Source organism: Primulina tabacum, chromosome 12 (assembly GCF_025594145.1).
Source record: "Primulina tabacum isolate GXHZ01 chromosome 12, ASM2559414v2, whole genome shotgun sequence".
In the NCBI taxonomy this organism is placed as follows: Eukaryota; Viridiplantae; Streptophyta; class Magnoliopsida; order Lamiales; family Gesneriaceae; genus Primulina; species Primulina tabacum.
This window is the reverse complement of record NC_134561.1, coordinates 4,898,617-4,916,581: the sequence shown is the minus strand read 5'-3', so window position 1 is coordinate 4,916,581 and position 17,965 is coordinate 4,898,617. Positions and strand designations below refer to the sequence as shown.

At 36.7% G+C, this 17,965-nt stretch overlaps 1 protein-coding gene across 1 annotated transcript; it reads right to left on the bottom strand.

Annotated features, from left to right (window-relative positions):
- Nucleotides 1-2,460: 2,460 nt before the first annotated feature.
- Nucleotides 2,461-17,616, bottom strand: LOC142520515 (thylakoidal processing peptidase 1, chloroplastic-like). The gene is made up of 6 exons (XM_075623519.1): nt 16,649-17,616; nt 3,664-3,732; nt 3,510-3,578; nt 3,339-3,425; nt 3,182-3,249; nt 2,461-3,016 (listed from the first exon to the last, which is right to left on the bottom strand). Exons 1-6 carry the CDS (start codon nt 17,396-17,398, stop codon nt 2,896-2,898), a joined length of 1,164 nt encoding a protein of 387 aa, XP_075479634.1. The 5' UTR covers nt 17,399-17,616; the 3' UTR covers nt 2,461-2,895.
- Nucleotides 17,617-17,965: the final 349 nt, after the last annotated feature.

Here is a 17,965-nt window from a genome sequence, read left to right as displayed (position 1 = left end):
CAAGTAGGAAAGAAAACTCAATCTACCCCGCTCACTAGCTTCTATCTCAATCTAGAGGATCTATCGCTCTGATACCACCTGTTGTGGGGACCCGGACGCTAATCATCTTCTTAATCGTCATTGGGATAAATAGATCAATTAATTAATCTGGGTCTAAATTTTTTTTTAAAAATTGCGGAACGTAATGTAATTCAATCTAATATACATATCAGTATAAAAGTTCAAGTATTGTACAACAAACATCGAACTCAAACTAAGGTTCAACAACTAAATGTCAAGTGCTGAATCCTATCTACAGCAACGTCAAAGTCCGTAGTCTCCACTCTAACCACGATCTCTCATCATCTCCTCGACCCTGATCATGTCCCACCTGTTGCCATTCACACATACAAACACGACAACAGCCGGATAACTCCGGTGAGAATAAAGTCCCAGTATAAGCAATGTATACATGCGATGCATAAAATCATATACAAAAGCATAAACCATGTATTAAGAACATGAATCATAATTTATGACACATTAGTGAATATAGATAAAACTCTCTAACTCGTCATCTCCGACTCGACTCATCTCTAATCTAGGGATCCCGGTTCCTGGACATTAACACATATATCGAATCTCAGCGATAGGAGTCGATCCACCCCTAAGCAATATCGATATAAGTCAATAATTCAGTGTCTTGGCATATCCGCCACAGACTTGACATATCCGCCAAAGCTATCCTATGACAATGTGCAATGGGCCAATGACCACTCTATTACTGTCTGGCCCTTCTGTCAATGACTCTCGCTCAATAGCTATCGGCTATTCTCTACTTTCTATAAATCAATAGATTAATCATATCAATGTCAAACAATTGCAATAAAATAAAGTATGACGTTTTAGGGAAGCTAGAGTCCAATCTGACTCAAGTTAATCTCCCGATTCAACATTGATTTATACCTTCCGTTCGTAGTCTCGGTCTGAAGAATTGGAAATTCTGAATTCAAGACTGTCTCTGTCAATCTGAAATGACATATCGAGAATAGTAATATCAACATTCCATTCCCAATTCAATACTAAATCCGATCAATCTGAATCTAATTCAAAATTAACAGCATAGCGGCACAATCCCGATATCCCCGTCAATACAATATCAACATATATAAATTACAAATCATAACCCATATCCGCTACAATCTGTAATCAATCAATAATCCAAATCTGTTCAATTTCAATCGATAAAATTAGAAAGTCATAACAATTCCAAAATCAACTTGTTCTTCGATCTGACTTCGATTCTACGATGTCTAACATATCCAGAACACCATATAATGATCAAATAATAATTCATCCAATATCATAATTTCAAATCATGAAGTAACATAATAAAACTTACATCTCTTTGAAGTTCTTGACGAGAGGATCACAGAACTGTGTTCGGATCGAAGTTCTGATAACCGGATCTTGTAGAATCGAATTCTAGGCTTTGGAAAGAAATCTTGGAGAAATTCTATGGAGCTCTCGGTTCTTCCCGTAAATGGTGAAGGAAATGAAACTTTATTTATATCAAAATGCATGACAAGTGTCCCACTCAAGTCATAATAGCACTTTAGCCCCTGAAATCTTCACTATTTGCAATTTGGTCCTCACAACTCTTTTTAATTCAATTTCAATCCTATGGAATTGTAAAACCATGGAATATGACGCAACATTCCAAAATTCATAAATTAAATAATCTCGGATTAAAATAATATAATCTCGGACCTTACAATAATTGTCGTAAAGAATATGAAGAAATTAGTTAATATATTTTCAAAAAAAAGTTGATATTTACACTTCATTTTGTGTTATCTATATTTCAACTTCATGTGTAAACATGTTCAAATTTATTCGCACATGAAATACAAATAACAAAAAATAAAATGTAAATATCAACATTTTTTTTAAAATACTTCATTATAAGTCATATTTGAATTAGCAAAGTTGAAAATGAGATTCGAGTTTGATATAAAAATCACTTTATTTTAACGAAAAATAGTAAAATGGCTAAATTGGCTGATTTGGATTTAATCTTTAACAAATCTATATATATAGATATGAAATATGATAGTATTCAGTATATATGGTAACATGTTGATGCACTTCTTCAAACACAACAATATTATATAAGTTCGAATAAATCATATAAATAATAAATTTAAAACACAATAATATTTCAAATATAGATAAAAATATTTTGCAAATATTTATAACATCATCAAAATTAATTCAAAAAAACTCTTATAATAGATAAAAATATTTTGCAAGTATTTAAAATATCATCAAAATTAATTAAAAAAACTCTTATAATATCGTCTCATGTATCAGATTTGATAAACGAATCTCAAGAAAAATATTATTTTTAATGTCAATTTTTTTTTTCATTTTAAGTATATACGAATCGATCATCTCACAAATATAAAACAAAAAAATTATTTGGTTAACAATTTTAGATATTGATTTGAAATGTCATCCAAAATCTCTCTATCTTCGTCAAGACATAGGTTGATTTCCAAAAAAAATTGGATCTAAATCGAATCCATTCACCCTGAAACAGATGGCGAAAAAATTTAAGTTCCCAGCCACCCTAGGACTCCTCACTAGGGAATCAAGCTTGAACATTTATTTTATCTGAGGGGAAGATCACCCAAGTAGCAAGTAAAATGCTAAAGAACATACATCATCACCATTCACCATAATAAACTGGATTACCTACATGGTACCGTCGATTACCTCGACCACGACAAAACCAACAAAAAAAAAAAAAACTAACTACTTACAGGGGCAAGGGAAGGGCAAATGATTCAAGAAAATATCTTGACTGAGCCAAACTTGTCTGGAAACCATTTCCTTAAAAAGGAGGCAAAGGTATCATGAGTATGCAACGGTGCTATTTTGCTGGAAGGAGTCGAACAGAGAGCCTGATACTTTTGAAGGAGGCCAGTACCGCAGGACTGATCTACCCACGATATCTTTTACAGGTAGCGGACCCCTAAAAGGAAATAATTCTGACTCAGACCATTTTTTCAAATTCATTTTAAAGATCTCCGTGCGGGCTATACAAATTAGGTGCTCTATAACCACATTTTCCAAAAGATTGTGAAAACATTAAATAAGATATCAGCATTGATTATGCATACTGCAATTTAGTTATTACCAGTTATGAGAGTCAAAACTGTTGTTACGGTTATCTCCCAGCACGAACACGTAGCCTTCAGGTACAAGCTAGTTTAAAACAGAAACAATGAGTTGCTCTTATAATATTACTCACATAAGATGACAAGGTGACCGTGCAAACAGAAACAAAACATTACCACTGGCTTCATTTCATAATCGAGTGGCTCCAAGATGAAATCCTCATCTTTAGCAATGCCATTGACAAACAATTTTCCATCATGAACCTGAGAAAGAAATCAAAATGAACCGGTTAATGGTGAAGACATGAGAGAAACAACTAGATCCAAATACATGAAAATAATGCTTACCTCCACATAATCACCAGCTTGCGCTACAACTCGTTTGATAAAGACATCGTATGGGCTATAACCAACTTCCTGCAGTTAAAGATAGCTAGTCAACTACCTATAAGACATGCACAAAATTATTTTGTCAATGATTCTGTCGATATGAATGGGATACCTGAAGAACGGGAGGAGCCTTGAAAATCACAATATCTGAGACTTCAGGTTTCCTGAATATATAAGAGACCTGCATAACAAGGTGAGAGAACGTGATGGACCAAAAGATTGGTTTGTAAATTCAGCACGTTGAATTAAAAAATAATAATAATCACGGATAATTCAAAAACTAGTATGACTATTATATCTACACAATAAAAAGACCATCTGAAATAGATTCACTAGCCAACCATTAGCATGCATGAAGTAGTCAGTTATCGAAGAGCAATTACCAATTAACCATCATTCAAGAAGTGAGATTCATAGATCATGAAGAATATGTAAAAGTTCAGAACCATGCACAACTCACAACCACTGATAACAGTCTTGATACATTAACGGAGGCAAGTAACAAACTATATTGCACGTGGTACTGAGACAAATACAGTGAAGTCCATAACAACTTAATGCTTTGATCACAGTTTCAAAGAATAATTAAGAAGATTGAAACAATCCTTAAACATTAACTGATACAGAAGGCACAGACAAAATTAACAAATTATCATAACCAGTGCCAATGCCTGTGCATCGTTATGATTTTTAGAGAACAGAATCTATCAAAACTATACGCTAGCCAATCCACATTAAAACTCTAGCCATATAAGAGGCCATATTCCAAGTCTTCAATTAATATGGATCCATGATTGTTTTATTTGTATCAAAAAGTTCAATACTAATTGCCATTGAATCTTGCAAAAGTTATCTGATGTTCTCACATAGCAATGAAATAATTTGTTTGTTACTTTGTTTCACTTGTTTTATTTTGTGAGGTTGCGCATTCTTAATTTCAACAATTATTTTTTAATCCCACCTTTCAAAATAGAGGAAGATCGAACTTTCTGATTGTGAAATGAATAAGAAGATGCCTTCCCCCTCTCACCATTTAAGTTAAATTCTAACTGGATATTGTTCCTTCAGGTTGAATTTGGATGGATTGATTTGAAAACTATGGATTTCGATTATAGTTTTATTGTTAACAATGAAACAATAGATGAAATCTTGCATCTACACCTTACTTATACATTAGTTACAAATGCAAAGTAGAATGAATTTCAAATAACTCTATTGTTGAGAAAACTTGAAATTCATCATAATTAATATGAAACACTATAAAACATGCAATGACTGAATTTGAAGATTATAATCTTGTTTCTCTAAATTACAAAAATACCTCTGAATACATTTGAAATCCATAGATTTGAAATTCATCGATCCAAATTCAACCTCAGTTAATTCCCAATAGAACATTACTGTGCTGGAGAAGGAAATAAAGACAGTCAAAAAGTAGGAAGATTGAAACATATCAGAATGTTGGTCATCCACATTCCGCTACGTATGAGTAGATAGAGAGAAATAAGTTAGCTTTCTTCCATACCTCATGCAAGTATTTGCATGCGGCAAAGAGATACAGGGAGTTCAGCAGAGGGGAAGGTGGTGGTGTTTCTTGTCCACGGATAATAACATCTTTACATTTTTTTTTATATGAAACAATATTATATTAATAAAATAAAAGCTATTAATTACAAGAGCGGACGAGTGATCCGCATGATAAAAAAGAAAAACAAAAGTCAAATCATATTAACAATATATATATATCCAATCTCTCAATAAATCAGAAATCGAGAAATTCTTAAACTCTATATGCTTCCCAATTCAGCTAGTTGTCCGAGTCTTAACCTTGTCCCAACATTATCCAACCGACTGTTATGAGTTGTCAAAATTCCTTCTATTCCGCTCCAACAAAACTGACCAGCAAATACAATGAACCACCAGTCCAAAAAATTCTTCCCTTCCTGTCAAGTTCACGTCCAAGATCTGTAGCAAATAGCTCCTGCACAGATCTTGTGGCTACCCATACCAAACTCATCTCCTCCAATGCTCTGAACCAAAAACATCTCGTAAAAGGACAATGAAATGATAGAAAAGAAAGGAATGGATTTCAAATAACTCTATTATTGGGGGACCTTGACATTCATCATAATTAACATGAAACACTATATAAACATGCAATGAGTGAATTTGAAGTTTATAATCTTGTTTCTCTAAACTACAAAAATACATTTGAATACAATTAATCAATCCAAATACAACCTCATGTAATTCCCAATAGACCATTATTGTGCTGGAGAAGGAAATAAAGATGGTCAAAAAGTAGGAAGATTGAAACATGTGAGAATGTTGGTCTTCCACATTCAGCTATGTATGAGTAGATAAAGAGAGAAGATAAGTTAGATTTCATGGATACCTCATGCAAGTATTTACACGAGGAAAATAGATATAGGGAGTTCAGAAGAGGGGAAGGTGGTGGTGTCTCTTGTCCCCAGATACTACATCTTCACAATGCTTTTTTTTTATAGGAAACAATATTATATTAATAAAATAAAAGCTATTAATTACAAGAGCGGACAAGTGATCCGCACGATAAAACAGGAAAACAAAATTCATGATCATATTAGCAACATATATAATTCCAATCTCTCAATAAATCAGAAATCGAGAAATTCTTAAACTCTGTATGGTTCCCAATTCAGCTAGATGTCCAAGTCTTAACATTGTCCCAACAATCTTCAACCGACTATTCTGAGTTGTCAAAATTCCTCCTATTCCGCTCCAACAAAACTGACCAGCAAATAGAATGAACCACCACAGTCCAAAAAATTCTTTCCTTTCTATCAAGTTCACGTCCAAGATCTATAGTAATAGATCCTGCACAGATCTTGTGGCAACCCATACCAAATCCATCTCCTCCAATGCTCTGAACCAAAAACATCTTGTAAAAGGACAATGAAGTAAGGGAGAAGAAAGGTCTAGTCATAAAGAAATACTCGTAGAAAGATTTAACTTAAAATATTCCTGAAGAATCCCCGACCCATACCCTTGATATCTTCAACCTCTTCAACCAACATAGCCCTCTCTAAAAACCATAACAAAGAGCTCAACTCATCCACTTCGTCATCCCTCAAGTCCATCCTAAAATGCAGATTCCAAGAAATGAAAGAACAAAAGGAAAATCCTCCGCCTAAATAAAATGAAATAGGCATATTATGAACAAAAGATATCTGAAATAAAGAAGGATAAAGATCCTTAAAAAAGGATCTCCCCACCTCTTTTCCTCCTAAAACCCGATCTTGTTCCCTCCTATAACCACCGCCCCTCACTAACTAGTTAATAGTCGAATAAGTTCTAGAAATGAACTTCCATGGAATTCTGAATGCAACATTTCTTGCTAAGCCCACATCCCAACCATTATTTTGTAACCCGTATTTGCTCACTATAACCTTCTTCCATGACTGCTAATCCTCAACAGAACACCACCACCATTTCCCCAAAAAGGTCTTATTCCTCAAACAAATGTTCACAATACCCAAACCTCCTTTTTATCGGTTTACACACCTGCTCCCACAAAACTAGACGACAATGTAATTCCCCATCAGCTCCATCCCATAGATAATCCTGCATAATCCTCTCCATAACCTCTTCTATATCCCTTGGAATCCTGAAAAGAGACGTGAAGTACATTGGCAAAGCATTCAACACCGCTGAAAACAAGGTTAATCTGCACCCATGGACAAAAAAGCTTTCTTCCATCTAGTTAACTTCAACATCTTAGACAAAACTAGTTCCCAAACCGAGATTTTCAATGGATTTCCATAGTGGAACCCCTTAGATATGGGCCAATTCTCTCTCCCACATCCAATCTCTCCGGCTAACCCTTTCACTTCTTATTCTATTTTTTTATAAGAAACCAAATTTTATTATATTAGAAGTTAAGGTTACAAAAGACGAAGAAGTTATCCACAACTACTTAAATGATAAAAGAAGCTATGTAATATCAACAACAAATAAAGCTACAATCCCTAAATAAATCTAAAATCGAGAAATGCTTAAAATCTGAGTGCTTCCTTGTCCAAAAGGCAACCTTAAACCTGATCTTTTCCCAAAAGTCATCAATCGACTATGTTATATTGTCGAATATCCTGTTATTCTGCTCCAACCAGATTGACCAGAAGATACATTGGACTGCCACATGCCAAATAGTACTTCCTCTCTTTCCAAGATCATGAACAATATCTAATACGAACATTTCACTGGCTGATCTTGGAGCAACCCACACCAAACCAAAGCTTTGGACCAAATACAATCCGTGAATGCACAATGCATTAGCAAATGATCTCGAGTCTCCTCCTATTTCGACAAAGGACACACCAATACGGACATAGTGCACGATTAGGCCATCTTTTCTGAAATGTGTCGCAGGTTGGCAATTTATCCAAAGCCACATTCCACGAGAATACTTGAACTTTGTGTGGGATCGGTGATTTCCAAATGAATTGAAAATGAAGAAAAGAAGGAAAGACACTGATCGAAAAGAATGGTTCATAGAATGATTTAACAGAGAAAGATCCTGAGGAGTCCTATTCCCAAACCCTGAGATCCTCACCTTCCACATCCAGCCTAACATTTTCTAAAACCGCCAAAAAGGGTCTCGATCAAGGCACCGGCCTTCTCGTGCCACAGCTCTAATCCGAATGGCGTGTTCTTCCACTATTCACGCAAGTTCCAGTTCGAGCAAGAAAAGAACGGTTTTTAGATAAAATAAACAAACTAGAAAACAGATCTGTCGTTAAGTCCGGCTTGCAGAACCGTCTTTCGGATAACTGTTAGTGTTAGTCGGTTAGCTCCTTTTTTCAGTTGCTGTAGTTGGTAGTAGCGATAAACACTCCTATTATATATATAAAGACTTAATGAAGTGAGCTTGGTACCGCGGAAAGCCTGTTCAAGGGGGTGGAGGAGAGAAGGGACTCCCCCAAGAGAGGCCCGAGCACAACGTCTTCATGAGTTAAGTGTTCCCACCTTGGGAGCTAGGTAAGATAGTAAGGCCTGCTTTGTTGAATATCCTTTACTGCCTTCCTTTATCAGACAACTATTCGAGTTCCACTTTTTCTACCGGGCAGAGCTGCAAAAGTGGCTTCACCCTCTTTGCCCACCCTAAAAAGATCTTCAGAGAGGCGTTAACCAGAAAAGGTAGGGCCGGGAGGGAACGATTTCTGGGATTTCTATCTATCCATCCGTAAAGAGAACGGAGGCAGCCGAGACCAACTCCTTGGAATCCTTATAGGGATTCTATTAAATTCGATCTAGAGCTTCTATTCGAGGAAGAACAACCAGACGAGTACGGTTCATAGCTTTTGGTTGACAGATTGAGGTATCCTGATAGCTTGTTAGCGATTACACCCATTGCTGGGATCGAAGAGCTAGCTTAGAGCTTTCACTTCATTGTTCAAGCTCTTGAACATAGGTTGAGTTCATACATTGAATGCTTTCCTATTCAAGATATACTACCAATTCCTTTGAAGCTACTACCACTACCGAAGCGGGCTTGCTTGTTTTGGTTACCGGTTGGGGTTTCAAACCTCTCTCTTTCAAAACATTCTCAGTCCAGAAAACGAGTTCCTCGATCAGATCTACGCTACTGGAGCTTCCTTCTTGCTTGCCCCCTACCTCTCCTTAGTAGCCTTTGGGCGCTAGATCTACTAAATTAAAGAACAAAAGGATTGGGGATTAAGACTCTCGAAAGCTAAGTAATATTGCCACTCTAAAGCCTGCTTCATTCGAAGAATCCCGCTAACGGAAATCCAGACTCGACGTTTAAAAGACAAAACGGATATCAAAGAGTGAAAATCGAACTAGTTTAGCTCATCGAAGAGAAATGCCTAGTATGGAGAAAGATAGGCAAGGCAGGATAGCAATAGAGGTGCGGAGCGGAGATTAGCGCTTTCTTTCATTTAGGAAATTAGCCCTAGAAGGCAGGCTACTGATTAGCAAGAGAAGAAGCAAACTAGAGTTGAAGAAAGAACGGACAAAGAACTCAACTCACTCACTTCTCCATCACTCAAATCCTTTCGGAAATGCAAAACCCATGATAATTTTTCGATCTCCTTCCTCTTCAACGAAATGAATAATAGGCTTGTTATGAAGCAAAGAGATCTGAAACAAATCTGGGTATCGTCTTTAAAAAATGACTCTCCCCAGCACTTATCTTCCCAAACTCTAATGATATTCCCCTCCTTAGCCATTGCCCTCACCTGTTGATAAAAAACAGGGTAAGTATGAGAAATAAATTTCCAGGAACTTCTAAATGTAACGTTCCTTGCTAAACCTACATCCCATCCATTATTCTGCATCCCATATTTGCTCAAAATAACCTTCTTCCATAGCCGCGCCCCTTCTACATAGCCTTTCCACCACCATTTCCCCATAAGTGCCTTATTCCTCAAACAAATTTTCCCAATACCCGGTCCCCATCTATCTTTCGGTTTACAGCCTGCTTCCATGCAACCACATGACAATGTGAACCTCCATCAACTCCATCCCATAAAAATCCCTCATAATCTTCTCCATACCCTTCGCTACACCTTAAGGTACCCTAAAAAGAGACATGAAATACAATGGGAAATCATTCAACACCGCCGAAATCAAAGTTAATCGCCCCTCTTGACAAAAAGGCTTTCCTCCAACTCCCCAACTTTTTCAACATCTCAGACACTATGGATTCCCAAAATTTAGTTTTCATTAGATTGCCCCTAATGGAACCTTCAGATATTTAATAGGCCACTCCTCCCACCTACACCCAATCCCTGTAGCCAACCCCTCCATTTCTGCTTCTATACAATTTATTCCCAATCGTGCACTTTTTTCCAAATTGATCTTTAATCCCGACATTTGGCAGAATGAGTTCAAAATCTCTAATAAAAGGCGCATATGATTCTCACTCTCAATAAAAAAAGTATCGTTCGCAAATTGAATATGTGATATCTCAACTTTCTCTCTACCAACTTCCATACCCCAGGCCTTGTTCATCGCCTTCGCCTTATTCACCAATCTACCCAACACATCTACCACAAGATTAAACAGGAATGGACAAAGTGGATCCCCTTGCTTAAGACCTCTCTCTCCCTTGAATTTTCCCATCGGCCTACCATTTATAATGACTGCTTTTCCATCTCTCTCTAATCTCTTTCTTTTGTAAAACAAACTCCAAAAAACTCCAATCCACATTATCATAAGCTTTCTCAAACTCAACCTTAAAAACCTAGACTTTCTTCTTTTTGTATCTCATCTCCTCCACCACTTCATTGGCTCAAGAATTTATATTCCTTCGATGAAAGCACATCGATTCTCTGCTATGGTTGTACTTAAAACTTCCTTCAAATTTTTTTTAAAGACTTTAGCAATAATCTTATACATGATAGTTGTCAAACTGATTGCCTAAAATCCTTAACCTTACCCGCACCTTGTTCTTTGGTATTAGGCATATATATGTTTCACTGGTGATGTCATTTACAACACCTCCTTCAAAAAAATCGTTGAAAACCTTCACCATCACCTTCGACAGTATCCCAGCATTCTTGAAAAAATGCCATTGTAAAAACCATCTGGGCCTGGAGCCTTTGAACCATCAATCTCAAACACCGTTTTTACAACACCCCCTCTCGCTAATCCAACTTTCTGATTTTATATTCTAACTCCGCATATTTTACATCAACATCCCCAAAAACCTCTTTATTTCCATTTCGTGATATCATTTCTTATGCCTTTGAGTTTCCTCATGAATTTGTACATTTCCCACCCCTGAAGAACCGTATTGCACCACCAAGATGTTTTGATTTGAAATTTTTTGTGATTCAACCACGCATTCTCAAATCTAAAAGGCGACCACCCCCACTTTACCTTTGAAGTGTCTAACATAACTGGAAACCGCAAACGACTATCATTTTTTACAAAGAACGGAGTATTCTCAGCAAATTGAATGTGGGAAATCTCCACCGTCTCTCTTCTTACTTGCAAACCCCGGATTAAGTTCATTTCCTTGGCTTTATCAATCAATCTACCCAATACATATACTAACAAATTAAACAGGAAAGAGGAAAGTGGGTCCCCTTGCCTAAGACCCTTCTCACCCTCAAAATTGCCCCTTGGCCCAACATTTATAAGAACCGAGAACAACAAAAACACAACCCTTAATCCACTTCCATCTCTCCCCAAACCCTTTTTTTAGCAGAACAAAATCCAAAACACCCCAATCCACATGATCATAAGCCTTCTCAAAGTCTACTTTAAAAAACTACCCCATACTTTTTTTACATCTCAACTCCTTCACCAACTCATTATCTACGAGGCAACAATCTAGAATTGTCTCCCTTCGATCAACGCACTTTGAGTTTCTCCTATTGTTGAGAGGTAACACTTTCTTCACTCTTACTAACAAGACTTTAGCAATAATCTTATACAAAATGGTTGTCAAGCTGATAGGCCTAAAGTCTTCACCTTAAAAGAATCTTGTTTCTTTGGTATCAAGCAAATATATGTCTTCATTGGTGATATCATTTATAACACCCCCTCAAAATATTAATCAAACAATTTCATCATATCTCCTTTTACAATATCCCAACACTCATGATAAAATGCAGTTGTAAAACCATCTGCGCCCGAAGCCTTTTATCCAATGCTCTCAAACGCTACTCTTTTAATCTCTTCCTTTGAAAAAGGCATCTCCAACTCTAATCCAGACTCACCATAAATAGAGCACCATTCTACTACCACGCCCTATCCACTTCCATCAGATTTGCTTTATAATTTTCGGAAAAACTCTATTGTAGTGTACTCAATCTGCTAACCATCTAAGGTTACCGATCCATTTGCCTACCCAATTTATTGATAGATGACCTGCTTCTTCAATGATTTAATAGAGAATGAACATATTTTTTGTTATGATCCTCTTCTCTCAACCATTTCACTTTCGTTTTTTTATTATCTATCTGGCTACTTCGACACAATAACTCTTCTAGGGCATACTCAGCTTCCTTTATCTCAAATGCTAACAGCTCTAACCGTTGGTCCTCACTCTCTTTCTCATCCAACTATCGAATTTTATTTTCTAACTCCAAATATTTTACCCCTACATCCCCGTAAACCTCCTTGTTCCACTGAATTATATCATTCTTTATAACTTTAAGTTTCCTCATAAATTAATATCCTTCCCAACCCTGAAGATCTAACTTATTCCACAAAGATGAAAATGATGGTTTAAAACTTTTATGATCTAACCACACATTCTCAAATTTAAATGGTGACGGACCCCACTTCGCCCTCGAGGTATCTAAAACCACTGTAAAATGATCTGATGTGAGGGGCAAGATTGTTTGTTTAAAGAAAGAAAAAATATCCACCTATCCCCCTAAAAACAAGAATCAATCAAGCCTACAACAAATGAATGAAGCCCTCAAATTTGACCAACTTTGTATCCAACACAGTTAGATCACGCAGTTCCAATACCTTACCAACGAATCAAAACACTTCGTGGTAGTAGTGAGGGACCTATTATTCATCTTTTCACTTAGTGATCTGACAACATTAAAATCCCCTTTTCACACCATTTCTCACCACAAATTACTCTCAACCCCGCCAATTCATCCCATAACACTTTTCTATCTCTCGGATTACAAGGTTCATAAACTGCTGAAAACCACCACCTGTCACCACCATCATTTTCAATTTGAACAGAAACTGAGAACTCTCCAATTAGGTTATCCCTGACCAAAACCAATCTAGAATCCCACACTATCAATATACCCTGTGATCTACCTATAGCTGGTAGTAATACCCACTCAACGAATGTGAACTTCCACAAGCTTGCAATAAATCTCCTATCCACCGACTCTCTTTTGATTTCTTGAATAACAACTATGTTCGGCATTTCTTTACGCAAGATTGCTCTAGGCAGTCATCTACATCTACTCGAACCTCCTCCCTAAAATTCCAAGAAAAGATCTTCATTTAACCACTGCAGAACCCCTATGAGTCGATCTTTTCTCATTATTGATCCCAAAATTCAACCTTTTTATCTCCCTGGATTTGTTATTCCTCGACCTACTCCCTAATTCATTCACTAATAGCACATTTTTTATCCCCCAACCTAGAAAGACAGTCATCCCTGCCATCCAAACCCGCTGAACGCAATGTCGGACCCTCTCCCTCCCCGTGAACAATACGCCCCTGCTTACCCTCGGTAAAGCTATCCTCCAACTTACCTGGCTTTTCAACCAACCTTCAATACCAAAATGAATTTTTCTCTTGTAAATTCCCTATGGCCTTAACTGCTATGGATATTTATTCCTAGTTGTTACATGTTAACTTGACGCTAATCTTAACAGACTGACCTCACATCAAAGGGTTGTCAGATATCTGAGAAACAACCATAATTAATTTTTCAACTTGTCTAGGAACATTTATAAATCTCAGTTTACACCAGCTTGGCTGTGTATGCATATATCAACAGCCCCATGCTACTGCAATAAGTGTAAGTAGCAATGGATGTTCTTCATCAATCGATCTTGACAAATATCCGTAGAACTAATAATTAAGATGTTTAAAAAAAATTAAAAATAGTTTTTGTTGTTTTTTATGTTTAAGATAACTTGTAAAGATTTTTAAAATGCTTTAAAAATAAAAATATTGATTCTAGATAAAACCCTAAATAGAGCATATGTTTCTCCAACTTCATATCCCCTTCAGAAATTTCTCTGTATCGCCCAAACATGGAATTATTTGAGCATCTATGCTAACATTAACTTTTAGAGAACATACCGAAAAAAACATTTTAAAAAAAAAATTGTGCTCTCTAGTATCTAAACTTATGTTACACGTAAGAGGAACTTGGTTTATGTTTTAGGTGGGCACTGTAAGTTCAATAACTTAAACATTGCTACGTTGAGTTCGTACTCTCTGACATTGAACAATCCCAATAACGTAAAAACAATGACATGAGCTTAGACAATAGCTCATACAATTCCATTTAAAAATTTGGAGAACCCACAAATTAAGAAAAATGATGTCGTGCTCCTAATCCAAAATAATTATGAGAGTAACTCTATAGAGAGCGCTTGTCTAATAATACTGAGAGAGTCGCATAAAGAGAAGGTCTTGGTCCTGTATCACTAGCACAACTAACTTGATTAAATAATCCTACAAGATAATTAAAAAAATCCGAGCCATAAACTCATCAATCTGAGTTGTGAAGTCATTGGTCCGAGCTATAAATTCAACGATTAGAGCAATAAAATCTGTACATCAAAGCTCCAAAGACCACCAATAAATTTGTGAAGGACTCCAATTAGAGCTCCAAAGCTGTCACCATGCGTAAAACAGTCGTATGATCATAAGCTTATTTTTGAAAAATAACCATAAGAAGCTCCCACTGGAATTCATAATTGTAGCTTAGATTATCAAGATCAAATCAAAGCAACTATAGTCCTTAAGATCAATTTCCAGCTACAAAATGGCTTAACATATTCATCTTAGCCAGAAAATCCATAAAAATTGAGAAATACCTTCCTAATCCAAAAATAATAAATCACCTTGGCTAAAAATAAAAAAACAATATCTCCAAATGAAGCTATGACATAAGGTCTTGTGTCCTAAAATAATCCAAAAAGACGAAATATGATTCAACCAGGATATCACCACTTGCACAACCCAGTTTAAGGAGTCCAAACTTAGAAGATTAGGCTCAGAAGTGATGTTCTAGCATATCCAAAGTATTGTTCGAAATATGACATTGATATGATCCGATGAGGTTAGGATTCTTAGTTTTGTTCAAAACTTATAATGACGAGAGATCTCACGGAGAGAGTCGAACAACAATAACGATGGTGCTTATCAAACTTAAATAAAAATCCAAAAATGATGAATCTCATCCGATTCCAGTAAATTAAGATAAATTCATTTCCCCCACCATCAATTTTATAACGATAAAGTCAAATGTTGGCCAAGCTGGAGCTACAATGGAACAAACAGAAGCAATTGGGTGCTAAGTAAAGACAGTTGTGGCCAACATAGAGGCCATAGGAAGCCACATGAAGAGGGCCAACAAAGACTGAAATGAAACTGCTTGGTGCCAAACTGGCACTGCCGTGGTCGAAAGTGAATATATTGACCAAGCAGGTGTTGACTAATGTCGATATACCAAAACCAAGCTGATAATTGATCATAACTAGTAATTCAATTCAATTTCAAATACATGATAACCATCTGAGTCTCTGACATAAGGTTGGCGTATTTAGATCAATGTCAGTTCATAACATTATCGCCAACAGAAAATCATCTAAAACAATATGGGAAACATATCAATATATGGTGACCCAAAACTTACAGTGTCATCCATTTATACTTGTTTCCCATTCTACAATCGCCACTTGTGTATCCATACAACATTGTTTGATTAATATTTTCTTTCAGCATACGCAAGTGACAGGACTGGAGAACCAACTTACATCAATTACCCATTTTTCTACTACCTTATCTTCTATTCTCTCCATTACTACAATTAGGCAATTGATTATAGGCTTAAGGAACACACATCGAGAAAACACAGTGAAGAATGAAATCATCAAATATCCTATATTTCACTGCTAAAGATCAGGATGGGACTTTCAAGAACAAAAAGTGACTAGTAATTTTTCTAATTGGAAATTAGGAAGTATATATTCTAAGTATTACTTATTACACTAACCGAAATTCAAACCATAACTATGCATTATAATTTACATTTCTAAATGTTGTAGTTAGTATATCATTTTTATCACCTCCATTACAAAAAACTAATTTAATGGCTTTTGTTGGGCACTCACACACCCTTTAACGCCCACACCCCCTAACCCGTTTATTTCAATAACACAAGAATGTTATTTAAGATATGTCCTATTCAATAATCATGGAAGATTTGAGGTAGCATCTCATATAATAGATCCATAAAAGTTCCAACAATAAAAATCACCATCAGGAATGACTTCAGAATAGCTCCATTCGTAGCAAAACATAAAATATTTAAAATATATATATAAGAATGATGTATGGAATCAGCTCAAATGTTGATTCCACGCGAGTACCTTCTCTGCTAGAATGCGATCACCCACATCAAACGTCGGGCACATAGAAGTTGAGGGAATTGCCCTTGGCTCAGCCAAAGTTGATTTGAATAAAATACGAACGCTAAAAGCAGTGAAAGCAGCCTTTGCCTCGTCCGAACTGAAGCAAAGATCCATCATTTTCAGCAGCCAAGCATTACTACTTGGAATACTTTGCGGTAAAGCCTTCACACTACTAGTGCCAGCACTTTTGGCCGCCTCCGAACAATTCCTACCACCAGCAAAACTCCTACTTTGTACTTTGCCTTTACTGAGGTTCGTACATTGGGTTCCACACCTATCGACGTACCCGACTGCAGGCTCGTTACAGGGCAACCACTTAGAACCATGCAAGAACGGGATAATCCACGGTGGCTTCAGCGGAGAAATACCCAAGCTACCCGCGTTAGAAGAAGCCCCCGTTGACTGTTTCACCAAAGAAATTAGTCCCGTCACGACATGTGAATGCGCGCCTCCGCCAAGAATTTCCCCAGCCAGCCTCGAATAGATCGAAGACGACGCCGGATTCATAGAACTAGGGTTCAGTTTCGAACGTCGGATATCTGCGTACCTGGAATCAGGATTGGGAGACTGAGAATACTGGAACATCTCAGACAACACAGCGCATTCGTGGAGGAATCGAGAGACGGCGCATTTTCCTGAGGCGGCGGGGGATGAAGCGAGATTTGAGGCGATGTAGCCGGAGTAGCAGACCGTGAATTTGATTGCCATTTGCGCAGTCTGAAAGGAAGGGCTTGGTCTTAAGATTTAGGAAGAACTGACGTAGAAAGCGTCAAAAGAAGGTTATAAGGGACAAAAGGGGAGACTGAAGAGAACAGGTAGTGCCGCCGAGACAGCGAAGGACCGGCGGAGATAGGGCGGAACAGTCAATACAGCAGAGAAAGAGCGACTACGTTAAGTTGATACAGCAAATAAGTTCTGAGAAGAAAAACTCGGTATTTTGTTAAGAGCGACCACATTAAGTTATGTTCTATTTTCTGCATTTAGCTTATTTCTGTATTGTTTTAGGACCTTAATTTGTGGATGAGATCATAGTCGATTTTGTTCTTGAATTTAGAAATTTTAGTTGTATTGATTTATTTTGTAATCGATGAAGGTATATTTTAATTAGGTCTAAAATCGGTCAAAACTAAATTTCAGAAGAAAGACGTGACAAGAGTAGACAAGAACTCATCGATAATTTGAGTTGATTTGAATAAATCAAAGTGTATACAAACATGGAGAAATTATAAATAGATAATGAGAAAAATCATGGGGAGTGGGAAGAACCACCCAAAA